Source organism: Chelon labrosus (assembly GCF_963514085.1).
Source record: "Chelon labrosus genome assembly, chromosome: 4".
Classification (NCBI taxonomy): Eukaryota; Metazoa; Chordata; class Actinopteri; order Mugiliformes; family Mugilidae; genus Chelon; species Chelon labrosus.
Genome location: NC_140340.1, coordinates 11,361,195 through 11,388,635, shown reverse-complemented (window position 1 = coordinate 11,388,635; position 27,441 = coordinate 11,361,195). Strand labels below are relative to the sequence as shown.

Genomic DNA, 27,441 nt, shown 5'->3' with positions numbered 1-27,441 from the left:
TCAGTAACTGGGATGAGATCACATAGCGTTGACACATGGTAAAAATGCAGGTCTAGACTTACTGTCGATGTTGATAACAGTGAGTAGACAACAGTTTATTTGTAACAGCCGTAAACAAATACAGAGTTGTTGGTTTTTTTTTTTTATTATTATTATCATCATCATCATCATCATTATTTTCAGTTTTGAAGCAGTTGGCATTCACTTAAAAACGGACAAGACAAAGAAAAGGGTCCACACACTCATCATCACGACAATGTACCATTAATGAATGTAGAATACGACAAAGAAGCGCCATATAGGTTTGCATTGGACAGGGACACACCTATTAATCTCACTCAACATTGTCAAACAAATGGTTCTCCATATTGCTTAGTAACACATAGAAATGAATTTAGAAATGAATGAATCAAGATAGGTGCTATCTTTATCATGACACAGCTAAACTGCCAATCATGGTTGTTTTTTAACCTTTTTTTTTTTTAATTATTTAGATTTTCTTCAGTATAAGTACTATTTTTTATAGTTTATAGTTCCTTCATAGGCATTTCGAGCTGACAAAGAGGTCCTAGAGTGGCTATCTGAGTTGGTACATGCATCGGTAACCAGGCTAAAGTCAAAAGTGTGAAGGAGGAAGGGGGGGGGGGGGAGTTAGGGGTGAGGGAGGGGCTGGAGTGTGAAGTGCGCGGGGCTCTAGTCGTCCTCTTCATCTTCCTCATCGCTGTCCTTCATGGAGATGCCCTGCATGCCTCCTTCTCTCACTGAAGCTGTGGCCTCCTCCAAGGTCAGCCTGTTGCGCACCGTGTCGTACATCTTGCTGTTCAGGGTGGAGTCGAGGACGCCCTGCAGGCGGAAGTCCCGGTACTTTTTCTGCGGCGGGACAGAGATGTGTGAGCGCAGTGGGGGGGGGGGGGGGGGGACACGGTGAATTCTGGGCGTTTTATCAAGCCAGCAGGGTTTTTTCGCCGCCTCACCTTTGTGATCCTGATGAGGATCTTGAGCTGGTAGACGTGGAGCTGCTGATCCATGCGTTCTGTGAGCCAGGTCCCCAGCAGGTTCATGGTGGCAGTGTACCATTGCTGAAACACATAAACACAACACTCTCCAGCAAAACACACGCCCACACACATGCTCAAGACACAAAATGACATAAAACTAACCTTTAAGACAACACGTAAAGAGCTCCAAGTAAACACATACAGTATATAAGGACATTAAGATCCGTATAACATTAGGGTTTTTAAGCATCACTTCAATAAAGGCTTAGCAGACAGTGAGGATTAATGTTCTTTATCCTCCCTCACTGACATTATTGCGTTTCATGAGCCAGAATTAGAAATCAATGCAAGGTAAGTGGCTTTGGTAATGTAAGAATAAAGTCAAAATAAGTACAGTTTATTTTTTCAGCTGCACCAGAATCGCCAGCTACGATGTGTTTAGATCACGACCCTTAAATTCAAACTCCACACACTGCCCTCTGTCTTCATGTGGCGCTCGTAACTGGGACACTGTTAAATATGAATCACTAAGCCACAATCAAAGTTTGAAAGTTTAAAAGTCCAAGTCATTATTTACAAAGAGTTTAACGGTCGGAAACTGGGCTAATCTCCACGGGCCTGCCGGCGCTCTGAAGTGGTCAAGCGGTCCACTTAAAAGCAGCGAAGAAGAGCGCTGATGAAAGTTAGGAAGACATTAGCTAATTCTGTTCCAACTTTAGCACACATTAGTGTTAAGATGCAGTTCTGCATTTTGGGAAATTTGCATGTTCCCTTTTTGTTTTTTGCTGTAAATTAGATGAGAAGCTCGATGGCACTCATAGCTTTGCACAAAGACTGGGCAACAGATGGTCTGACTCCCTGTCTAAAGGCAACAAAGTCCACCTGACAGCAGCTAAATGATCCCACCCATACCAACTCCAAGGAAGATAAAACAGAATGTCACTATGAAATCAGTCAGTACCGTACAGATTAACAAAATAAGACCAAGCGAGGCTGCTAGGTAGATTTTTTTTTCAACCACTCGACACAATAACCGTCTGTTTCCCTGCTTCTCCTCTTTATGCTAAAGTAATTTTCCCCTGGTGCAGGCTTCTAATCGAGCAAAAAATTATGAGTATTGATCCATGAGTATCGATTCTCTCATCTAACTCTTGGCAAGAACGCAAATGTGTATATTTTGCAAAATGTACTACTCCTTTAAATTTGAAGCAAGCAGCAAAATCACTGACTTACATTTTAGTATTTTCCCATTAATCTTATTAAATTATTCCCAATAGCCTGTTCTTTTCATTTTATGGCTTGGCTGTCTCTCAGCTGTGGTGCTTCTGGCAGTGTAACTTTGCATTTGAGCTTTTATCCAATCATATTTCAGCCATTACGTGTTGCCGGAGTCAAAGACATCTGCCTGGGCCTTCACAATTAAATCTGCAGACACATGAAGCTTGAAACACATTGTACTGACGCTGTTTCTTTAACCAGTCTCGTTTCAAGTTCGAATTCTTAGGCCTTCTTTGTAGCCTACGGTAGCGTTTTCGCGTCCTCTGATTGGAGGGTCAGAGAGACGCTCCTTTTAAGCCAAGCTAGCGATTCATGTTCCTCTTCCCCGTTAACGTTTGGATAGCTATTTTTTTTTTAACCCATGATGGCGGAAGGAGGAGAGGCTATCGATTTGGTTGCAGATCTTCTTAGAAAGACATTTTCACGGCGGACTTTGAAGGAAAAGTTGGATATTGTGAGGAAAGGCCGCCCAAACCCCGGAGCTAGCTAGCCTGACCCAACTATGAGCGCTACCCTTGGTTGACAGGCTCTGAGGAGAACTCTAAATTGTTTCTTAAGTTCTGCCATTTTATTGGGTCGACATTGATGCTTCTGCTGCATTTGACGTATGTGGCCCTGGTGCACAGCTGCAGCGAAGCGGTGAGGAGACTTTTTGAATTGTTCTGCTTGAGTAATGGCATTCATCACGCTATATGAGATGCATGTCTACGATGCAGCATCCTGTTTTATTGCGTATCCTTGATGTTGATGGTTCCTATAGCGGTGGCGTCATAACGATCGCATTAAGAGGTGTTTTGGATGAGGTTGGACTGCATTGAAGGCCTAGGTGGAAAATGCACGGCCCCGCCACTGAAAATGACTAAACCCAGGGGCTGACCTATGAATATTTGACGAGAATTAAACATTAAAACTGGTCCGAAGACAATACCGCAATGACAAATATGACCCCGATCTTAAAATGTTCTGAAGCCGCTTGAATTCGGGCCTGGCTGTTTAAATTAACGTCCCCGCAGACACACACGCAAACACGCCAGGAGTGTGACACACGCACGCACGCACGCACGAGCTGCATTTACAGCGCCCTGAAGAGCAGGAGGAAGGAGGCGTTTTAGAGGAATTTACACAGTGCACTGACGCTGCAGCTGCATGGAGGGATTTATAAAACAGAAGGAAGTCATAAAGCATTGACAGATTTATCCGTCGCCAACTGCAATTACCTTTTGAACAGTTCAAGTCAATATTTTGTAAAAAGCTGCATGGCCCATCAATTACTGTAGGCAATTACTTAGCCTTTGTTTATAATTTATTAAAGCGTGCATGCAGAGTTGTTTTAGATTTTTTTTTATCCCCACACACTGTAGATATGAAGCTACTATGTAGAGTTGAAATTATAGTTTGGACGCTTTAGCAAAAGAAAAATAGAATGAGAGTGAGTAAATGGTTTGCAGGCAGGGAGCGGCGGTGCTATTTTCTTGTACTTTTCTTTTTTCTTCTCTCGTTTGCTTCGGGGTTCGTGGTTTTCCCGGGCTTCTTAAAGTTACAAGAGAACAGCACGCGTGTCTAATAGAAACGGTTATCATACCTCCAAGAAAAGAAGTCAACTTTAAACTTGTGAGTAGGCAGGAAGGCAGAAAAGGTTTGTGAGTCCCGAATTGGAGCCGTGAGCAGTTAATTACTTTGGCTGTTGAGGTTTAGTTTTTTTTTTTTGCTGAAGCATTTCTTTTTTTTTTTTTTTTTTTTTTAAGATCAGGATTAGGTGAATGGTGGAAAGTTTGAACTTGAGGCCAGATATGCAGATGCCTGTCCACTTCACAGTCGAGTTGAGCGTGCAGTGCATGCAGACCCCGCAGGTGGGTGTGTGGGTGGGTGGCTGAGTACGTGCTGAGGAAGGCTGCTCTATGTGCAAATGAGGCAGAGCTCTGAGGAGGAGGGTCATGCTAGAAGATGTACACAGGAAGATTATTTGACTCTTAAAATCATGCCAACCAACATAATGTGAGAAAACAACGCAACGCAACACTAGAGATAAGTGCCACTTTTTTTTTTCGAATAGAGGAGGCAGCAGGAATGGTGTTAATCAGAAAAGAGGAGATAAAAAGGCTTGAAATAAATTAGTGAAAGAAAGAGAGACAAAGTAGAGCCTATGCAGCATCTAGGAACAGTGTTCACAGGCATGCAAATGGATGGATGGATGGAAATGCATTCAAATGAAAGAGAAAAACATGGACAACCTTGAACTAGCGCGTAGTTCACAACGCTAAGACTGAAACATTCACAGCTTGAGAAACCTTTCATTTAACACAACGGCGCTGAGTAGGATTTTCCTGTGCGCTTTGGGGCCACACAGAGGACACGAGGGGTAAAACTCCACATTGGAGACGACACACAGGGAGACAGGGGAGCCGGCGTGGACCTCGGAGACAAAAGCAGAGCCACGTCACGACAGCGCCGGCCCTCCAAAAACAAAAATATGTTCACATCTGTCCGAGCACGAGACTCCTGCTCCTACGGCTGACACAAAAATAGAAAGGGAGACTTTCGAGTATCCGTCAGACATGAAGACTTCACGTCACGGCCTCACAGGGACAACTGGGAATCTGTCACACACACACACACACAAAGCCGCCACACACCTGTAGAGACACAGGTCCGCACAAATAGTTTCTGAATGACATGAAGCACACACGTCACAGCATTATGTGTCGTTCAAATCACACATGGAGGACACATTTATGCCAATGTATCCGGTTAGGATTATGTTTGTTAAGACAGTGCTCTCTTCACTCTGAAAGACACTGGTTCCCAACTCCTGTGGCGCGTGACCCTTCGCAGTTACGGCTGCGCCTAGTCACGGTGCGAGTCCTCGTCGCAGGTGGTACGGTTCAGTCTTTTAACCCGAGCGTCGTTTCCGCCTTAAACTGCTTCGTTTAAATTTCTGGAGGACGTGGGATCAGGTTCGGCTGTGGTCTAAATGTAGCGTGAGAGTGGAAGTGAGTGGCGCCATGCGAATCCCCACTGTGGGATAAATAAAGGATTATCTTATCTTAAGTGTTCTCAAGGCTGAACGGTTAGAAAGACAGGAAAACGTATAATACTAATATTTAGGACTGTATTTATCTTTGATTCAGCTCTGCCTTATTAAAGCTGAATATTTTCCTTGTTTTTTAAATCAGTTGATGCATTTTTATGCTCTGACTTATGACTTATAACCGTCGACTGCATGTGGTTTAATTTAAGTCACTGGCTGTGTTTGCAGGGACAGTATTTAATAATTATTTTGCCAATAATCGGAATTAGATAATAGCCCAGTCTGAACAAAAATGCCTCATGTGACCTCTCTATTGTAACCTGCTGGCAGGATCAGAGGGAATTTTCAACTGGACCGAGAGGGGCGGTATATCCTCCTTTAACGATCCGGTCAATGGGAAAATATTATCGACCGTTTCTGTCTGGGTGGAACAAATCCATTCTTTCTGCCCATGTTTGCGAGGTAAATATCAGGTGACGCGAGGACTCTCGGGGAAGGACGGAAACATGACTCACAGAATGAGCGTTTGAAAAGTGTCTTCTATTAAATTCAGTGCTGTCAAAGATGGGGGGTGCATTTTTTTAGTTTTTCTGTTTTGTGCTAACGGATTTGACGCTACACACCAGGCGGGACCATTTTGCGCATGTGAGAAAAGTTACATTAGGATTGATGTTTGAGGATCATTTCATTTAATTTCATTCTGCTAATCGTAATAATATCATTTGTCTTGAATACGTATTGTCTATATGATCACGGTTAACCTGGTTAAGTTAAGATGTGAGTGCTTACTGCAGTCAAGATATTTAGAAAACTGAGAAATATCGTCTTATTTATGATTTTTTCTCCATCACGACCCCTCACGGTAACCTTCAGACACCCAGGGAGGTGTCCTCCGCCTCCGGGTTGGGAACCACTGTTCAAACAGATCAAGGGTATTTGACATGTCAGCCTCTGAGTTTGACATCATTACGTGATCCAGGCCCATCCATCAGTGCATCCCTCACCCAGCGTTTTCACGCCACAGAAGAGAAACCGCACGGGTGCTCCACTGTGGACTGAGGCCAAGGCGGGCTGAGTGTCATTTATTCAGGAGGCTGACATGCTTCGTGTGGAAAGCGTCCAAAAAGCAGAGTGCAGTGGTGATCTAACAAGTTAAATACAAGTTGCCGTCCCGGCTTATGAGCACTATGGATAGTTCTGTTCTTTCCACAGAGAGCACTGCTTCAGATAATCCTTTTTGAGGATGCTTTTATGGACTCTTTGTAAATAAAAGTTTCTTTTTTTTTTTTTTTTTTAAATACACAAAGGCCCAAAAGCACTGTGGCAACGCACACCAGAATGCTGAGGGCAGCTGAGATTCAAAGAGAAAAGAGACAGATAGATAGAAAAAAAAAGTCAAGAGAGGTAGAGGATCAGAAAAGCCTCTTCTTCCAGGCTGAAATACATTTCCTGGTCTCAAAATGGGACTTATCCCTCCCTGCCCTGTTGTTTTGCCACATTTTGGAAGGCCCCCTCCCTTCTTGTGAGGAGGAGACGGCATCTTACTTACATCAAATAACCTTTCTATATACACCTCCTCATTGACCTTATCACGAAGCATATCCTGAGAGTGGCGCACAAAGGTCACATAGCCATCGGCTACGTCCATCCCAGGTTTCTGTGAAAAACAGAATCAGAACAGGGTCACGACTCAGGGGGGGACTGAGAAAACATTGTCAGTACAACTAATTGCTGTAGGCAGAAAGAAAAATGAGACAGTCTTGATGATCAAAGGGATTTTTGTTCAGCTGTAAACACAAGCTCACAGGCAAACAGAAGATTTCAACTTACAGGTACGTCCACATATTTTGAGGCAGCTTTCACCTGAAATCACAACAAAACTGTCAGAGTTTCAAATAAATTTGTAATCAGCATCAATATTAATATGCCTGAGTATCATTTGAAGTGTTTTAATATTGCAGATGTTCTGGTGCCAACATCACCTTACTTTGAGGTGTATTAGCATTCAACAAACCCTTTAATAAAACAAGCTAAACTTCTCTCAAATGTTATATTTACCGAGACCTCAAGGTCTTGAAAGATGATATTTATTTAATCTTGTGTGCACAAGAGGGAACTAATATCTTCAGGGCGCAATTTAATGACTCGTGCAAACTGAACCGGGCACAGCTAACCTGCTAACTCTTTGAAAGAGTCTTATCGCTCAGAACTCCGAGGCAAATTGGTCAAATTAAATCGCACGACTCACTAGCTCTGGGTGCTAAAAAGTTTTTCGGCGCATTAAAGATTGGCGATATTTTCTGAAGTTCAAGTAAAGTAAACTGAAGAAAGGGCCTCGTCTCACCGTGAATGAGAGGAATGAGGAGAAGAGAGTGCCTTCATCGTATCTGGAGATCTTGGCCAACACTCCCTCCAGGATGGCAACGAACTGAGAAACGATAATAAAAAAAAGAAGAAGTGGAATCGTAAACAATTAATTTTTTATGTAACTTTCAATTTAGTCTCCTTCCACCTTTTTCTTTTTTCCAACAAACTCGCACCTTTGCAACCAGAAGCTGGATCATGTCTTTCACGCTCTCCTCAATCAGTTCGTCTATTTGGGAGTGGAACTGTTTCTATAATAAAGGAACAAAAAAGAGAAGACGTCAGCAGATTTAAAACACATGCAGGCCTCGCCCCAGGTGTTTTTTTTTTTTTTTACCTCTTGGCCCAACTCCATAGCGCACAATTTAGCTGATTGGTCCTTGGCATCCACCATCACGTTGAACATGGTGCATAACATCGGAGAAATGCGGAAATCTGTGGACTTACTGCTCTTTGTCAGCTTGGACTCAAATGCCATCCTGGTGCTGCAAAGCAAGAGAGACATTATACGTATAGTGTTAAGGCAGTGTTAAACTGCAGAGAAAGGGATTTTTTTGTCTCTACTAATTGGTCTTTTTCTCATGCATAGTCACGTGAACACACACCGCTTGACGCAGTTCTCGATCATGTTGCTCGACATGAGCTTGATGCGGCTCTCGAGGTGTTTGGCGAACTCCTCCTCGGGCCAGTGCAGGTCCCTGATGAAAGTCTGGAGGGCGTCCAGCTTCCAGAAGAGATCCTCCGACGTCCCGGAGCCATTACTGCCATCGACCCAAACACACACACATACACACACACACACACACACACACAGGTCAGAAGACAGAGGTCACCCTGACGGAGAGGGGGGATCGAAGGCTGGGAGAGGGTGGGGGAGGGGAGGTTGTCGTGGCTGGCGCAGAGGAAGATGCTGCTCCACTGCGCCCAAACACAGTCAAATCCTACTCTCGCCATATACTGACTGGTCCAAACATCTGTCTCATTTCTTTTTTTATTCAGGCATTTCTGGACAGTCAGTGTATGGGGGAGAAAAGGAGCGGGCAGGGTTGAGTCCAACAAATCAATAACCATGCCGCAGAGTATGATTATTGACCGGTATGTGAAGTGGCCACATGCAGGTAAAGTCACTGCAGATACAGCAGCTTAATCACACTGTGTCAAGACAAAGGAGTAGGGGAATGGAGACGTGAGGGAGGGCATGTAAAAATATATATATATATATGATCATAAACATCTCCAAATTGACTCATTACAGGCCCTCTCTCAACGCCCATGCCCCCAGGCTGGTGGGGCCCCCTGGAAGAATTACCAAACAAACCATGCAGAACTTTTTTTTATGTTTGTTTTTTGGCAGCCTGAGTAGAGCTGATCGGGAGAAGCGCTACATGTGGAGCATGTAGAGAGACGGGAAGGAAAGATGATAAAACAGAGAGAGAGAGGTTTGCTTGACCTCTACGCCTTTCCACATTATCATCTCCAATCCAAGCCACTCTGTCAACCCTCCCAATCAGACCACTAGCAGGCGGTGAAGGTCAGAGATGAACCCACGGCCAATCTACAATACGCTAAGCAGCACTAAAGCGAATGTCTGTGGAAAACAACTCTGGGGAGATACATAATTTATACAATGCAGGTCTGAACTTGGAAATGTTTTCAAATGAGGAACAGCGCATACTGTTGTTGTGTTTTTTGTTTTTTTTGTGTTTTGTTTTTTTTTACACAGTAAATCCCCAATAGCCTTGGAGCTGAATATCTATTTAGATTTCTTTTTGTTTTTTGGCCTGTATCTCCACACCTCAGCTCAACAGCATGCATGTTGAGACAAATGAGAGTTTCAGCCTCTCATTTCAGAAAGCAGAACCCCATCTACTCTAACACCTTTCAGAGTGACCTTGGCATGAACATGAACAGCATAGTTAAGAGACAACATGGTTCAATTTGGATTCCCTTGATTTTCAGTCGGGAGTCGTACAGAAGACGTTTTCGCCGTACCAATTTGAACAGGTGTTTTATTCTTGATCGATCTTCGAGGCATCTTCATACCAAGTTATTCTCTGCTTGCTCGGTAAGTCTAATATAAACTAGTTGAATACACACTCAGAGTCATATATAGCAGCCATCCATGACGGGGTAGAAAAGCTAGGCATTTGTGGAAGGTTAACTGATAGTCCTGCTACTGGCACTGGCAGATTTGGTACTTTGGGAATTTGGAGGTTCACATTTGGTAGATTCACATTGGGCAGATTACTTGTTAAACTCCTGCAGAAAAGACAGACAAAAAGAAAAAAAGAATCCATAACAGTGGTGTGGGAGGTGCAGAAAGCCATGTAACACTCATCATCAAAGTAAAGTCAAGAAAACAGGCGAACACAGAAAGTGGCACACGTAAACGAGACGGTAACGGTCGAAGACGCACGTCATACAAAAATACCTACAGAGTAAAAGAGAGCTGGACTCAGGATGAACACATATATTGTATTAAGTGCAGTGAGAGGGAGAAGCAAAGTAATACTGAAAGAAACAATGAGCACACGTAAACACCAGGAAACATAACTTATACCTTAATAAATCTTGAATACAGTCTTTCAAATAAGTAAAAAATAAATAAAAAACGCAAACATATTAAAGCCACAAAAAAATGAATCATAACAGCAACATAACGGAGGGCCGTTGTTTCCGGTAACACGTGAAAGCACACATTATGAAGGTTAGTCCACAAACAAAACAACTGAAATATTACGCGTTGCCCTGACCCCAATGTGTCGCAGAGAAATTGGTGAGACACACACATTAATCAAAGACTATTTTCAGAATAAATAACCTATTTCTTACACTGAAAAAATAGGTTATTCAGCCCACTCTTGGCTCATTCTTGAAAAGTGAACCTACAGGAAGCTTGGGCGAACATCATAGCTGCTCTCCCAGATTTGTCAGCCTCCGCACAGTCAGCGTGTCGTCTGACTATAAAAGCCTTGCATCTTAAACCATCCTATAGCCTAGCTACAACGACAGAGGCTCCTTACTTTACAGGCTCCCAGGACTCTCTCTCAAAGCCTTTGTGAATTGACTGTGCGATGGAGGACTCCATCAGATCCACATATCTAACCACCAGAGGAGCATACAGATCCTGAAGGTGTTTGTGGAACTTTCCATTGCACAGATGATCTAAGGAGAGGCAGTGACAGAAAGATTTTAGTATCGTGGGGCTCAGATGAAAACACCCAAAAGTACGAGACGGCGCAATGGGCTTACAGTCCATCCGGAGGAAGTCGTTGAGCAGCTGGAAAAGAGGGAAGCTGTCCCAGCTCTCTGGGGACTGGATCTCCAGAGCGGCATCCATTTCGATGGCGTAGAGGGCCAGGAAGTTTTCTGCATGCTCCACCATGAGGTCGGTCCACCATGCAAAAGCCTAGAGACACAGCAGGAGGGAAAGCAAAACAAGGCCTGTAAGTAGGTAAGAAGGTAAGAGACTATGGAGAGAAAGGAAGGAATAACACTACTGCAGCTTATTGTTCTCAAAAGGAAATACCACTGGATCCATGTTTACTTATATGTATGTGTATTTCAAAGGAAAGGTTTTGAAATTTAGGAAAATGTACCTACGCTTTCTTCAAAGGTACTTGATACTGTGCTTAAATATGAAGCTAAAACAGGCATCTGGTTAGCTTAGCATCGAGACTTGAAACAAAGGGAAACAGCTAGCCAAGCTTTACCCAATAACAGAACAATACCACCACATTTTTAACAAAACAACAAAAAAAACAATTTGTGTTTCTACAACAGGTCATGTGCTGTACCCACAGACTGTATAAATATGGACAACGTGTCACCACTTTTCCCGGGGATACGGGCGCCGGCGCCATCTTGCGAGTTTGGAGCCAGAGTCTGCAAAGTATGTCGCGAGAGTGGAGCCACGTAGAGCCGCGATATCGATGACCCAACCACACTTCCTCCAGACTCACTCGCATTTTCGTTTAATTAATACTACGCTCTGTTGTACCTCCACCAGTTACAAAAAAAAAGGAAATGTTGGATTATACACTGTACTTATCGTTAATTATTATTTATTTATTTTTTGTTACAACTCTCACAGTCCAATGGGACCGAGCGGCTGGCATAGCAACTGGTGGTCGCCATTATGTCACAACCTGTTCCTATAGCTAAAATAAAACTTATCCAATAAATTGACACTTGAACATGCATTAAAATTGTATTAACTTCAATAATTATTTGACGTGTATTTCAGTGTTTTAGTTTGTCCCAAGTCCCATCCGCTAACATGGAGGGGGTGGAGCTTATGACCTATACTGCAGCCAGCCACCAGGGGGAGCTCTACTTGCTTTGGCTGCACTTTTGAGGAGCAGTTCCATATTTATACAGTCTATGGCTGAACCTACTTCTTGGCCTTGTGCATGGACTTCCTGGAGTCACAAGACACAAGAGCGGGCAAGAAGTTATTGTATCTGATCAAGAAATAGTCTTGTAACACATAACCATACATAACATTAACAAGGTACAACACTGTGAGCTTTAGAGGTGCTAGATTGTAGATCTTTTGACTCTTGGACAATATCAGATTACCTGTCTTTCCAGTTGTTCCAGTCTTAATGCTAATATAACTGTGTCCTGGCTCCTGTTCCATTTTACGAACTGGGGATTGTGGGTGTTCCTGTCTATCTCAATGCAAGAAAGCAAATAAGTGCAGTTCCTACTATGTCCAACTATTATTGTGAGGATCTGTTACATGTTCTCTGTTGTCTTGCTTTATGAGGTATTTATGCACTCGAATTTCTGTGTATTTCCTTTCATGCACATAGAAAATGGCATCCTATACGCCTATATGTCTGTGTGCTCTGTGCGTTGGTTTCCCATCACACACGCTGAGATCAAATCCACTGCTCTTGTTCATAAGAATTTAAAGGTGGGATTAATCATAAAGCCAGACTATCTTTAGCAAAAGTATAAGGCTGCATGTCCGTGCCTTCTTATGTCAGTGGCAGTATCTGTGCATCTGAGCAAAAGTGCTTCTCTCATGCAAACGTGGCTCTCCCTGCATGCGTCTCTCCCAAGCTTAGAGACCAGGGGGGTCCACCATTCACATCGCCAACAAACCCATAGCCCACTGGATGTGAATGTGACTCATGCACATCTTCCACTAGGCGCACCAAAGACTGCAGCGCACAGCATCTCTGGCGTAGACGTACGTCTGTTCCAATTAGTTAAGTGAGTCCCGGAGATTCAGCTGAGCGTTTTCTAGCACAGTCAGGACTTCCTCGCCCTTTGACAAGCAGGTTGCTTTGCTTTGCTGGCAGTCTTGGCTTGGCTTATGTGCTTATCATTCAGACTAACGTGTTGCCAAGTTCAATAGCTGAAGCTTAATCTTTTCAAATTATGCTGCATGCTTTCTTTGACCTTTATTTATTTATTTATTTTTTCTAAATTACTTTCCCAGCTGATTTAACCACCACCACAGTGGCAGTCGAAACCTTACTTACCTGCCTACTTACCTGGCCCAAAATTTAACAAACATGATTGCTCTAATGTTAGAGAAACAGGCAGCAAACATACAGTGCTCTTCTCCATCACATTCAAGGAGAGATAATCTTATAACAGTTAGAGGGCGGGGGGAGGACGGTAAAGGTGTCCAGCAGATGAAGGAAGGGAACAAGGCCAAAGGTCACGAGGCAGAGAAGCCTTCAACCTTTGATGGAAGTTAAGGGACACATACAGGACCCTGAGTACTCTATAGCAGACCCAGCGTTCAGCCACACATACTCTAATGCTGTGTCAGTGCAAACGTGTCAATTGACCAGTCCTGGGGGGGGGGGGGGAGTGTACTGATGCTGAGAGGGGGGGACTCATCTACTGAACATGCACAGAGCATTATAGGGGTTTCTCATTCAACTGGACTACATACCTCTTTTCCCTGCTTGGACAGTCACCAATCATTTGACAGTGAGAACACAGGAAGATGTACAAGAACAATAATGTATCTTTGAGGCATTTCGTTTTGATAGGGTTCATAGAACTTAGAATAGACAGCAAAGAGGGATGGAAGAGTAGAAGCTGGAGAAGTAATGCTTGAACAAGGGCGGACTGTGAAAGTAATCGCTGGATGGAGGGGAAACAAATGTTTATGGTGGATCAAACTTCAAAAGGTTCACATGGAGCATACTTTGGGAAATTTACTGGTTCAGCATGCTTGGAGAGAAAGGAAACCTCTTTATGGCCCGATGAACATGCTTCATGATCACAGTTATGTTGTGCAAGCTAAAGTGCTCTTGTCAAATTTGTTTTAAAGCAAAGTTTGCTCTCACATTTCTATGGCTACAAACCCACCCATTGCTACAGTACAGAAACCTATGTGCTCATTCTCTGCCTAGAAACGTGCCTCTTGCCATAGTGGCGCACATGCCATACAGGGGGTTCGTGATGGGGACTGAGGAGGAAAAAGAAATAAAAATACTGTACCGATTGATCTCCAGAACTTGTGACTGCCGCCTGTCAAGCATATTCAGAGAGATACAATAAATCTGCTTTATCTGCATATTCTGAGATCACACTGGATCACCTTCAGATCTACACAACTACACATCATGCTTCCTATCAGCTCGATGTTTGAAGCAGCAAACATGAGGCAATGAGGAAGCTATTTGGAGTATTTTAAAGAAATTAAGCAAATTTACTAAAGAGCTGTGCTGGGGTACAACTTACAATACTTGTGCTATACTTGAGGATCACCTTATTATGCTACTTTACGCTTCTTTGGGAAGTATTGTGTTTTGTTTTTTTAACTAAAAATACATAATATGCCCAAAAAATAGATTAAACAAAAGTTTTTAGACATTGGCGTTTTTTTTAAATTACATTTAGGTCCATATTTGTTTGGACACGGACACATTATTTGTTATTTTTACAGTTTTTCAGACATATTCCAGTTATAGTTTTATAACAGTTTAAAGGGCACACTTGGAAACAGCTCCAGACCTTTTACCTGCTTAAATTGGTGAAGATATGACGACAGATTATCCCACATCTGTCCATGAAATCACTTCCTAGCCCTTGAAAATACAGAACTTTCCTACATTTGTCCTCTAATTTGCGTTAAAGCGGAGAGTCTGCACTTGGAGCAAATAACAATAATTTGCCAAAATCCTAAAACAATAAAAACCGTGTCGGTGTCCAAACATATATGGACCAAACCGTACATTAGATGTGACTGAGTGATTTCCTGTGTACGGCTCTCAGATGGCTTCATTTAAATATCTGTATGAGCCTGAAAATTAAAGATTGGACAAATGTCCAAAACATGAACGCATATCTGTGCAGAATTTAGCTTTTTCTTCTTTACTACACCTGTAATCACCTCATGATGTAGAATTAGTGTAGTGCAAATAATCTGATTTAGTGGATGTTCTTCCACTTAAGTATGATCTCATGTACCAGACCTCTAATGGTGTATTTCTCAATAGTATCTTTACTTTAAGTTAAAGGCCTTGATAACTAACCTGTTACCTGGACTACCTTTCAAACAATACTTCCATGTTTCAATACTTTTCATGTCTTTTCTAACATTGAAACAATGTGAACTGTGATCTGAGGAAAGAGATGCAGACATTGTATCATTTTCTGTCTAATTTACAGTCTATGCTCAAACATAGCGCTCCGTTTCCATGTAGCCATGGTCTGTGAAACACCAATTAGAGCTCTCCTAAATTAAATTTATCTTTAAAAGGTTTTTTTTTTTTCTTTAGTTACCCATAGATGAAAGCAGTTTTATTTATAGGAGACTGATAATAGGACTAACTCCCTGCCGTGGGGCGAGTGAGATAAGAGTGAGAGTATAGAGGGGGAGTGCTTTGAGGAGGAGAGGAGGAGAGGGTTCTCACTCACCTCCGCATGGTGTTCCTGGTTCTGCTGGAGGACCTCTATGACTAACTCCGCCAGGCGAATTGTTTCCTCCAGCTTTTTGGCAGGCGTGACTAAGCGGCCTACGTTCTCTGAGACAAAAGGATGAGGGTGAGGGATGAGTGGTTAGTCAAGCACAGAGAAGGATTCCAGGGGGATTTTTGTTTTTTTGACTATTCAGAAGATTTTAAATATTTTTTTTCTTGTCTATATTTTTGACCGTTTAATAAAAGTATAAACACAGCACTTACACTGTGATGTTTATCCCCCATAACAAGTAAAGCGTGTTCTCATTTACTGTATATATATATATATGCATTTCGGGCTGCATGACATAAAGCAACAGAGTTGATGTGTTTGTGGGATTAAATGCTGGAGGAGTATCAGACACGGGAATAGTGGCGTTGAGATGAAAGTGCAACGTGACATCAGGAACATGCATGTCGTGACTCGGTACTGGGTAAGCCATCTGTATAAGGAGCTGTCGCATGGCATGGTCAGAAATACTCCATGGGCGCACACTGTGAAAATTATTCATGAATTCTCTCTGAAGTTTTTCATCATAGAATTAAGTTTTTCAATCCACACCCAGTAATTTGTCAAATCTGACGCGGAGTCATAACTTTAGTCATTTGTTTGCTATAAAGTACGACCGACTAAAGGTTCGAAAATACATCAGGCATAACATTATGACCACCTTCCTAATATTGTGTAGGTCTCCCTTGTGCCTCCAAAACAGTTGTGACTCATCAGAGAATGGACATGGGCCTTCTGAGGGTGTCCTGTGGTGTCTGGCAACAGAATGTTGTTAGTGGGGGCCTTTGGGTCCTATGGGTTGAGGGGAGGGGCCTCTGTGGATCATCCCACAGATACTTGTTCGATTTGGGATCTAGTGAATTTGGAGGCCAGGTCAACACCTTGTGCAGTTTTTCATGTTTTTCGAGTTGTGCCTGTGTCAGGCTGCATCCTGCTGGGGATGTCCATTGCTATGGAGTGGAGGTGCCTGGTCTGGTCTAGGTGGGTGGTACGCGTCTATGTAACATCCACACGAATGCCAGGTACAAAGATTTCCCTGCAGAACATTGTATTGTCACAAGATGGTCAATGTTATTTACGTCTCCTGTCGTAATGTTGTGGCTGCTAGGTGTATATGCGTTATATATATAATATACTGAAAACTGTAATTATCAACCACTTTAATGTTATGTAAACGCTTTAAAATGCAGTTTAAGTTAACGCATTTCCAAATGACAATGAATTTAATCTTTTCATACGTAATAATTAATGGACAGTGATACACATTTTTTGATGAAGATCGTTGATTTTAGCAGGGGAAATCAACAAGTTAAACAGTTTGACTTATGTTTGCAAAATGCATTTCCTTCGATTCATACGTGAAAAAGCAATTTTCCTAAAGATAAATAAATACATCTGATGCGTGTCAATGAATATTTTTTACAGTGTGCCGGTGCTGGATTTCAGCTCTGGAGCCGTTTTGGCCTTTGTTCACTTATCAGCCTTCACATAGCCTTTGGTTTGCAAAAGCTCCAAATCACCTGCCTCGTACCTTTGCAGACAGAATGATCTGATAAAACAGATACATGTCATGAAATGGGATTATTCAAACAGCGCGACCATGAGGCATGGATGTGTGTGACGTGCGTGTCATTTGAACATGGAACCGAATGGCTACGCAAATCAAAATCACATAAATACGTAACTCTACATAAAACACTGTTTTCACTGTTAGCGTTTCCTTTAATATTCCCCAGGTATTGCTACTCAGTCCAAATGGAAAATAGTTTGAGGAAACTCTGATCTGGAGCTTTTAATCCTCATATAGTCTCATCAGCAGCTGAAACCCGAGGCGTCTATAAACAGCCGAGGTAATACTGCAGCCATTGTCTTTGGGGACATTTAATCAATGCTACTGAACGAATCACATGGATTTGTGTTACAGTAAAGATATATTCTGTGGTTATAATTTTCTCTAACTGGGAGCACTTCTGAACAATGCATCATGATTTGGTCCATAAGAGCAGCATAGCGGGCCTCGTAAGCACCATTGAAGCATTTTAATTACAAACTATACATAATATCCGTCTATTATAGCCATTAACACGAATAATACTGACTATAAGGGGGATATTAAAGGGCCAGTTCAACATAATTAAAATAATCATGAGATAAAATCCTGAACTTGTCCCTGCTGGTGATTAAATATGCACATAGTGTAGGTTTAATTTAATCTCACTCTTTTTTGGTGGTGAAAAAAAGCGTCAAACCTCTGCAAATGCTTTAATGCTTGTGCTAAATGAAAAGCTGCATATACACCAGGTTCTGGGATGGGTTTTAACATTTGTTTAACACACTTTCATTTTTATTTTTTAATGTATTTTGTGGGGTTTTTTTTGGTTTTTTTTGACTACAAGACATATTTTCTCTGTGGTATAAATGTGGTAGCTAAAGTAATAATGCAATAAATAAAAGACAAAAGTAATTTGTTTGTAGTTCTGATTGTGACCAAACTGACCCTTTAAAGGGACGGTTCACCCCCTAAATCAAATAAAATCAAATCTACACTTTTTGTCCTCTGGTCTGCCATTTATCCATCTAGACTGGCCTGGTTTGTCCTTCTTGTGAGCAGTCTGTGGATTTTTCTGAACTCATAATGTCAAAACTCTGCATCTCACTCTAGATGGATAAATAGTACTACAGGTCATATAGGAAAGAAAAAAAAACATATATTTAATTTGGAGTGAATTGTTCCTTTCTGTATCTAAAGAGCACAGGATGTTTAATTTAAATGCATCTATATACATGATAATATATAAAATTAAGAAATCGCATATTTGGATAAAATCCCATTGTCAAGTATGAACTTTAGTAGACATGTATACTTGTGTATGTTGCATTTGATGATGAGGGTTACAAAAAATGTTGCTTATGTCTTTTTTATATATATTATTTAGTAACATTAACAACAAGTAGGCAAGTATTAAACTTATTTTTATCGTTAGAGATTGTATTACTCTATGATTTTGATTCTTACCATCCTCACAGCCAAATAAAATTATTATTATTCACAAGAGATGTGACATTAAAGTTGAAATGAAAGGAAATAAAACTATAACAAATATAAAGTAGCACAATCTCCACAGTGTTTACTTACTAACAAGAAAGAGATGCTTGTTTAAAACATGCCAAGACATTTGAGTGTGTATATTACAGGTGTGTACAATATACTGTCTGGAAGCAGCAGGTAAATGCATGCATGTGTTCTGCATCTATTTGTAATAAAAGTAAGTAGGCTCTGTGTGTGTGCATGTACATATGTGTGTGCACTGTGGCTAAACCACAATCTAAACGTGGGTTCACCTGGATCCTTTTGATCCTTTTGACCCTTCTCGACTTCAGCGAGAAAAAAAGGGTGGGAGGGAGAGAAAAGATAAAGAGGAGATGTTTAGCATTGGCATGGCTCTAGGGTTATTATCACGGTACAAGGGGGAAAAGCTCAGGGTGGTTGTTCACCGCCATGTGACCATATCAATGAATCTGCTGGGACGGTTTCGGCTCCGGGGACTGGGGTTTCTAGGCAACAGACAAACGTCACAAACACACAGTAAAAAACAGAAACGCTGAAACATTAGCCTGTGGAAAAGTGGAAATTAAAAAAGGTGATAAGATGTTTGTTAACAAACAGACAAAGCTCAGACTGTCGTAAACAGGCAGGACACACAAACAGCTACTGGGATCGTAGACAGGACACACTGAGTGACTTGAGTTGATTTATTTAAAATAAACACAAAGTGGAGCCTAGCCTGTCTTTCCCGCTCAATAGCTCTTGTCGACTGATGCTCCGTCACTATCTCTCGTAGCACAGTGAAAGAAAAAAGCCTACCTGTTCGTCACAGTACACCACTGACACATGATCAGACCAAATGACTGGAGGAGATACCAATGTAAGCAATATAAAAATGCATTCAAGTCAAAGGAATGGGCATCCAACTAAAAGAAAGAAGCTTACAGACCAGACTGCTCATTCATGTCCATCACAAACAGATGGTGCTAAAAAAAGGACCCCGACTGATTTAGTGCGGTACAGCTCAGACCTCTTGACTGGCGTGCTCCCCACTCACTCTCACAGACAATAGGCACAGATAAAAAACAAGCATGGCAGGAGCAACATCTCTGAAGAAAGAGAAGAGGCAGAAGGAGGATGAGGTGAAAGAGCGCTTAAAAAAAAAAAAAAAAGGAGGAGCAGGAAACTGGGGAGAGGATGATGAAGGTACTCACGGATGGTTAAATCCATCACTTGAGACGCCAAGCAGAAGACAGGGTGCTCATACATTTCCCTCTTTTTTCCTATAAAAAAGGATCGTGGCATGCAAGAGGCTGGGGTCAGAAGTGGGAAGGCCAGACATCAGAAGCTGATGGGAAGAGGGCTGTCCAGGTGAAAACGACATTCAGTCTGGGCAGGAGGCCCGGTAGTAGCCAAATGTTTGGTTTGTTTTGAACCAGACGTCTCACAAGGACAGAGGGGGGAGTAAACTCACACAGCATGGAAAGATAGTAAGGCTTGAAACCTTAGTATCTTTAGCACCCTGAGTTATTTCTTTCAAGGCATAAACAACATCACAGATTTCTATGTAAATGTGCATGTCAATGCATTTAATGGGTATACTGAAAGAAGAGACAGAGGGAAAGAGAATAAGACATCACAAAATGTCTTAACGCATTTCTTTTTCTTTTTTGTATGTAATCCATGCCAATAAAGAAAGGTCATGTTGTTATGTCTCAAAGCACATGCAAGTGGCTGATGCTGGTTTGTGTGTGTTCAATCCCAGCATTCCTTTGGGTTAAAGGACGCTTATCACATAGTAAAGAGGTTAAATAAAGTGATATCTGTGGCAAAGCCGGCAACTGTGGGGGAGGAGAAAAAAGCAGAGCAGACAGGGAGGGAAGGAGAGCAGTAGATAGCGGTCTTCAGCAAGAGCGTGAGACAAAGGTGACAGGAGAGCTGCTGGTATTTCAAGGCAAAGAGGGAGGAGGAGGAGGGCGAGGGGGGTGTAAAGAGAGACAGGCAGAGTCAGCTGGAGGAATCAGAGAGGTGAGAGGAGGCTACGGTGAGATAGTGGGAGAGGGGGGGAGTGTACGTCGACTGGGAGCTAAACCCGCAGCCCTATCGTTCAAATGTCAGAGGCCAGGATACCACACAGCTTGAAAAGTCAAGGCACAATGAGAGATCGGCACAGCAACAGATTTCAGGGCTTTGGATTTGAATGCATTTTTACTCACACACCTCTACACAAAAGCCAACTTGACCTACAGAACAGCACAGAGCTAAAGCAGGCCTGAAACAAAGGAGAGAGTTATTGGACTGAGAGACAGAGAGTAACCGACAAATAATTCGGGATGCCTCAAAATCATTTGGGATATGGACACAAATATACTGTATGCCAAGTGAATTCACCACACGTTGATAAATAGGTTACAGTGACAATCTCATACTGCAGTAGTAAGAATATATTTAGTGCTTTTGTTTTTTTCTACTTTTGCTCCACACAACCACAGTCTGAGCATTTCTAATTGAAACCATTTAAAATGACTCTACTGCATAATGACATTCTTTATAACCAGTTGTATTTATTATTAGCACATTCACTCCAGCGGTCACTATGTGAAGCTGGATTGTGTGGTTCTGATTACCTTCAATTTTAGCATATTCTGTAATCCGCTGGTAGTTGAGCTGAGCGGCCTGCTCCAAACATTTGCGGATAACTCCTTTAACTTCTTCTTGTGGAACTGGGGTCACAATGTCCTTCATCAGGACCTACATCAGATTACATTAAAGAGCAGTCATGCAACCTCCACGTTTCCACTGCGTCGCGGTTGTTTTTTCACTGAGAATGTTTTAGCATTTACAAACCCTCTCCAGCAAAGATAAAGTGGCCTTCAGTGCACCCTCTGGACGGCCGAAGGGGAAACAATATCTACAAGGGAAGATGGAGACCAAAAAAATGTAATAAGAGAACAGAATGGCCATAATGGGCTGTGACTTGAGGAAATGTGCCGTGGGTGAGTTGGCAATCACCTGAAATTTACAATCTGGTTTTCCAATATCACGCGCAACCGTTCCTTGATGTCTTCAAAGCGCTCCTTCTCGTCCACTTTCACTGTGCTCAGCCCGTCTGGCCTATGAGGATCACACCCACACATTTTAAACCCAGCTGAAACCCTGCAGAGATTCAGCTCATGCAATCTCTCACCCTTAGTCCAACAGGAGTAAGAACAAAATGTTTAAAAAAAGAAGCTGACAGCTTTCTGTCCCCAGCAGCAAACTGTGTGAGATGTTTTTTTCTTGAGTTCCCTTTGTGTTACTCTTAGAAATAAATGATAATATCTCACCTTTCTTGACTTCGAATGAGTGGTATTTTGGACTCCTTTCTCATTCTAAACTTGAACATGTGTGCTCGTTTAGAGGCAGCACGAGGATCTGGGCTTTGGGAGCTCTTTGGGGATATTAGGGCCTCATAGCCCAGCGGCCCCCAGTAATTGCTGCCCTCTCTGACTTTAACGGACGCATGGGAGGATGAATAATATGGACAGTAAGAGACTATGGCAACAAAAGGACAGAGAGAAAAGAAAAAACAAAGAAAAATGGTAGAAAACAAGGAAATATGCAGAGACATAGAAACCAGATTAACATAACGTGAAGCACGAAATAGCAAATCATGTGACACAAGCAATAAAACGTAAAAAAGTGAGCAAACGTAAACGTGACAAAAATTAAATAGACAGAAAAACAGAAGACGTTCACGATGATACAGATGACGCTGACCTTGTAATTCTCCTCTTATCCAGTGTTTTGACCATCGACTGTATGTAAAAGATGGACGTAACCACAGGGCCATGACATCTGAAACCTCAGTTATTGTAATTAGCCATTGTACATGGCAGAATTGACCGTATTTACATTCATACATTCATTTTCTGCAATCGTTTGTCCTTTGGAGGGTCGCAGGGGGCTGAAGCCTTTTCCCAGCTGTCATTGGGCAAGAGACGGGGTGCACCCTGGACAGGTCTCCAGTCTGTTATCAGTGCTAACCACCATATTGTGGTATACAGCGTGCCCAGTAGACCACCGGCCCTCTGTTCAGAAGAAATGCACGCCGTTTATTTCAGGCAGGTTGCATCACTATCCCGGCTACATCAGCTGATCGTTGATCTGTGACGCATCCGCTGGCGCATCCACGGTGCTTATCTAATCTGCTTTAGCCTGCCGAACCTCCACCTCCACCCGGGCGCCTCCTTTTCAAGCCCCGTGTGTCTTAATCAATGCCATTTCTGTGCAGATTGATTTCTGCTCTGTTCTTTATCCTAGGGGGTCTTTGATGCTGCTCTCCCTGCCTTGTAGACACACGGAAGGGCGGTGTGCTCGCCTTAGGTCTTTCACAGAAGCCCGTTTTCTTTGACTAAAGTGGTCCTGACTGAAGTGAATTTAGCTAATGACATCATAATGACTTTAAGGAAGAACGTTTATTGACTCTGCTGAAGACAGAGATTTTTCGGAGACTGCACCTAGTGATCATTAGAGGTATTGCAGAGGCCCGGTGGCTTCATCCATCTTTTCTGCACAGTCTATTGTTAATACAGATTTAATGTTCTCACCTGTTATATAGATATGTATATGTCTCACCTTGTCTAATATAATACAATATCTACTTGACTGAAATAAGCTTTCAGCTGTCAAAAGATTTTAACGCACTTTAACACAAATTAAACAACGTCACAATCCATTTTAAAAGAGGGTATCAGGGCACACCTGTTCCCATGGACATGGGAGGCGCAAAAAGCGAAGCTGTAGTGAAGAAGAGTGGGGTCGATGATCGCCCCGTTTTCTGCCCTTTCCAGTAGATCACCCAGGTAACACAGATGTCTGTGACAACCTCGCACTCCGTTCCTCGCACAGTACTCATCCAGGACAAACACCTGGCCCGGGCTGAACCATCCCTGAACGACACAAACACAGACGTTGCGTCACGGATGACAAAAAGCAACCGTTAATGAGGAGATGATGCCATAAGAAGCAGAGAGACACTCACCAAGCAGCAGAAGGTGTCATTGAGCCTGTGGTCCAACGTGAGCCGCTGCACCATCTCAAAAAGCGAGGCGTGGTCAAAGCTACAGGGGTTAGCGGAGATAAATTCATCCATGCCATGTTTCTGAGCTCTGTCAGCGTCTATCCGGCCAATGGCACAGGGAAAAGCACACGGTTCAGAGGAGAGGACATGAGTGAGGCACGGGCAAACAGCAAGTCTTCATTACAGCACAAGAAACACCAGGGATCTCTTTGGCTACTTCTAAGGGCAAATTATAAACACGTACAGCTTACATTGTCAACTTGCATTGTGTCGGACAGCGTAAAGAGGTTTTGGGTATTTTTTTTTTTCTGTATTGGTGGATGAGATAGTATCAGTCTGAAGCTGAGCTCAGAGGGACGGGTGCTCCTACTGTATGTGCATGCATGCATCTTAGAATAAAGAAGTCTGAAAAGTGCCGCTACACAAAACTGGTTGCATTCCTCTTTATGTTTTCAATAGATTCTGCCATTCGCGACTGTTGTCACTCAGGTCCTGACAAATATTTAAACGTGTGCTAGTAAAAAAGACACAGATATGGCAAAATTGATTTGAACATGGTGAGAAAAGTGCTAATGCAAGAAAAAAAAATAATATTGCCTTGAGATTTGCAGATTTCTCTCTGGAGCTCTGTCTGTTTTTTTTGTTTTTTAATGTTTGTCTTGCTTCATAACTTTTGCCGTTAACCTTCTCTCTATCAAGAGGACTTTTCGATTTTCGAAACACCTGCTCCTTGAAATTCAGTGTAGAAAGGACACATTAGTAGCATCAAACTTTGTAAAGTCATGAAACTAATAAACGAAGGCTGAGAAACCCTCACATGAATAATCAGTTTTTAACTTTCAGAATCACAGTAGATAACGTCTGCTAAACTGAAAATCTTTTCTACTCTTTAAATATTACAGCTGTCAACGCGTAAATGACAAAGTGATGGGGACAAAAGATGATTCAAAATAGATAAGAGGTGCAGTCGTGCCCTCTGTGTGAGTGACAGGTGTCAAGTCTGAGAGGCACTGACACAAGTGATGATGATTTGAGGGTGGGGGTACTGAATAGAGCACAACTGACATCTGTCAACCTCCAGGTTAGTGAGAGGGTAGAGGGAAAGGGTGTAATGTGGGTGCTAAACATTCACTGAAAGTTGCTAATAAAAGGAACCTACAGAGTTACACTTCTCTTATTTTTACTCCAATCTGAGAAGGAAAACCTGTGAGACAACAAGTAAAGTGCGGACAATGAAAATAAGAGAGAAGAAGAGAGTGACAAGACACATACAGTAAGTCATAATGTAAAAAAAATGGGAAAGAGTAGGAGAGTTAACACATGACGTCCAGATACACTGAGGATGTGAGCCCAGTACCGGATGACAGACGGTGACTAGATCCGGGAGGACCGGGGTTGGTAAAGACAAGCTTTTTTTAGTGGGACAATAAGACAGTGATCAGACAAGTGTTGGTGGGAAGTGATGAGAACAATTCACTTTGGGACACGTCGCAGAGGAAGTGATGTCGTGGAGGAGCGTTAAAATAGCGAGAAAAACATCTAAAGTGTGAACAGAAGGTGCCTGGGGTTGAACCATGAGACACAGTGAGTGAGGCTGTATTTCGCTTGGTTGGATCAAATGAGGAAATGGAATTTAAGTCCAGAATACACCCAGTGCTACGGGAACTTTACCACTTACAATGATAACTTCAACCACGAAGAAAAAGACCAAATCACCAGAGTTAATATGAGAATACTGTTGCATTCATGTAGAAATCATCACATGCTGGAGAACAGTGTGACTTTTCATTAAAGCTTTTTTAAACGTCATGCACATTTGCAGACCCATTTTCAAATTCGCTTTTCATCATTTTTTTTTGGCATTCTCTTTTTTTCTTTTTTTTTTTTCTCTACGCATTTGCAAGTTGACAATACTTGAATATGTTGCAGTGTATTCATGATCTCTACAGAGCACACTAACAGGCATACCACTACCAGAGGACTCTAATAGGGTAGCAATACAATTTGGTGCAAGTACATGGGTAAATAGCATGAAGCCGACAGAGGCAAAACTGTATCATTCTCTGGGAGATGGAGGAAATGAATGAAAACTCCTGTATTCTTACAAAAGTATGGACACATGACACAGGTGTTCTCCTATTCAGGCAAACAAGGGCAGTCAAAAGAAATCAAAATGAGATCTCTCCGTTCTGGAGGTGTAGCACCGGTCTAGCCTCTATCTACAGGCCCATCTACTGTAGGAGGGAAGGGGGGAGAGGGGGGACCGGAGTATTTTATCGTAAGAAGGGGCGGCATTAGCTACTCCTTGTCTTTGGCATTCAGAATACTCCGCATACATATTTGCCAACTCTCATCGAGAAAAGTTCAAAGAAAAAGAATTAAAAGCAATTGAGCCCTCTGAAGTAAAGCAGGATCAACGTAAACACTCATTTTGAAAACTGACTGCATCCCAGAAAGCCATCGTAATTCACAATTTGCCTCTAGCTTTGAATAAACATAAAGAAAAGCATCTAATATCTTCTTGATTTTTACCTAACCGCTTAAAGGGGCCAGTTTGGTTTCAGCTCCTGGAACATATGTTGTTAACAATAAAATTTACATGTTAAATCTTTCTCCTATTTTGCTATTTCTTTTCATTTTAGCATCGCTTTGCTTTACTCTGAGGGATCCGGTCACCAATAAGAATAAAGAGAGAAGGCAATTATGCAGAAACAACTATAATATCAAGTTTAACTATTACTGAGCCAAATAATAAATTCTTATAATAAAAATACATGCATCCTAAACTGGCACGAATGGATGCTTATACTTTGATCCTCAAAGCTGAGGTTGTTAAAAAACAAAAAAAGTCATCATCTAATATCTAAGACATGAAGCGAGACGTGAAAAAAAAGGAGAAGAGGGAAAGAAGAGAGAAAGAACGTTGCATTTGTCAGATAATCGGCGGGGATTATCTGAGCTGTGCCGGCTACAGGGAAGCACTTACCCTTGAGTCCAGCTAGAAGACAGCAGGGTAAGAAGGGACAAACCAGAATAACATAAAGACTAGCAACAAGGCTGGAGGAGAGCAATCACGAGAGACCCTGACCTAGCAGCTGCATTACTCAAGAAGGGTCCAGGCAAAGCATGAAGAAGAAAACACAACTCAAAAACAACAACCTATACCAACATGATAGTTTGTGGGTGGTGGTGTGTGAGCACATGTGAGGATATGTGAACAACAGATGTAGAGGCATTATAGAAAGACAGAGAGAGAGACAGAGAGAGCGAGAGAGAGAGAGAGAAACAGGGGGAGGAAGACAGAATTTACGATCCTCATCACTCCACTGCAGTTTATTTATTCGGGATTATGGACAAGTACTTAAGGAGTTCAGAGCTGCACGTTAAGTACTGTCACTGTGTCTAATAGCACATAAAACAGCTTTTAAAACGGGCGCTCGCAAACGCACCTATCCAAGTTTTACCTGCAAAATATATCTGCCTTTTTTTAATTCTTTATTCTTATAGTTTTTTAATGTTTTTTAAAGAAACGAGACTATGAAGGTCCTGAAGAGGCTAGAATAGTGGCAACACTATTAAATTGTAAAAAATAACGTATCTCAACTCCGGCATCATGTCCATGCATGCTTTAAAAGAGCACTCCATTGATTTTACTGGATATTGCTACTGAACTGCACTGATGCTGCATCCACACTACGAGCAGCAACAGTTACAAAAACGG

At 42.1% G+C, this 27,441-nt stretch overlaps 1 protein-coding gene across 10 annotated transcripts in view; it reads right to left on the bottom strand.

Moving 5' to 3' along the window:
* Positions 1-693: 693 nt before the first annotated feature.
* The window catches only part of cadpsb (Ca2+-dependent activator protein for secretion b), a gene marked incomplete at its 3' end in the record, with an annotated part of 65,059 nt that continues 38,311 nt past the window's right edge, over positions 694-27,441 (bottom strand). The window contains exons 12-32 of one of the 10 annotated variants that reach the window (XM_084542987.1): positions 23,682-23,818; positions 23,402-23,589; positions 21,671-21,772; positions 21,506-21,569; positions 21,286-21,409; positions 19,873-19,941; positions 18,955-18,987; positions 15,562-15,668; positions 14,140-14,169; positions 13,586-13,594; positions 10,921-11,077; positions 10,692-10,833; positions 9,766-9,927; positions 8,274-8,429; positions 8,006-8,153; positions 7,845-7,919; positions 7,649-7,732; positions 7,135-7,167; positions 6,854-6,961; positions 975-1,079; positions 694-870 (exon numbers count right to left, since the gene is read on the bottom strand). In XM_084542987.1, coding sequence (XP_084399113.1) covers positions 694-870; positions 975-1,079; positions 6,854-6,961; positions 7,135-7,167; positions 7,649-7,732; positions 7,845-7,919; positions 8,006-8,153; positions 8,274-8,429; positions 9,766-9,927; positions 10,692-10,833; positions 10,921-11,077; positions 13,586-13,594; positions 14,140-14,169; positions 15,562-15,668; positions 18,955-18,987; positions 19,873-19,941; positions 21,286-21,409; positions 21,506-21,569; positions 21,671-21,772; positions 23,402-23,589; positions 23,682-23,818 — 2,210 coding nt within the window. Of the gene's footprint in view, positions 871-974; positions 1,080-6,853; positions 6,962-7,134; positions 7,168-7,648; positions 7,733-7,844; positions 7,920-8,005; positions 8,154-8,273; positions 8,430-9,765; positions 9,928-10,691; positions 10,834-10,920; positions 11,078-13,585; positions 13,595-14,139; positions 14,170-15,561; positions 15,669-18,954; positions 18,988-19,872; positions 19,942-21,241; positions 21,410-21,505; positions 21,570-21,670; positions 21,773-23,401; positions 23,590-23,681; positions 23,819-27,441 lie in introns of all 10 variants that reach the window. The other 9 variants (XM_084542989.1, XM_084542990.1, XM_084542988.1 and 6 more) reach the window with 9 other exon arrangements.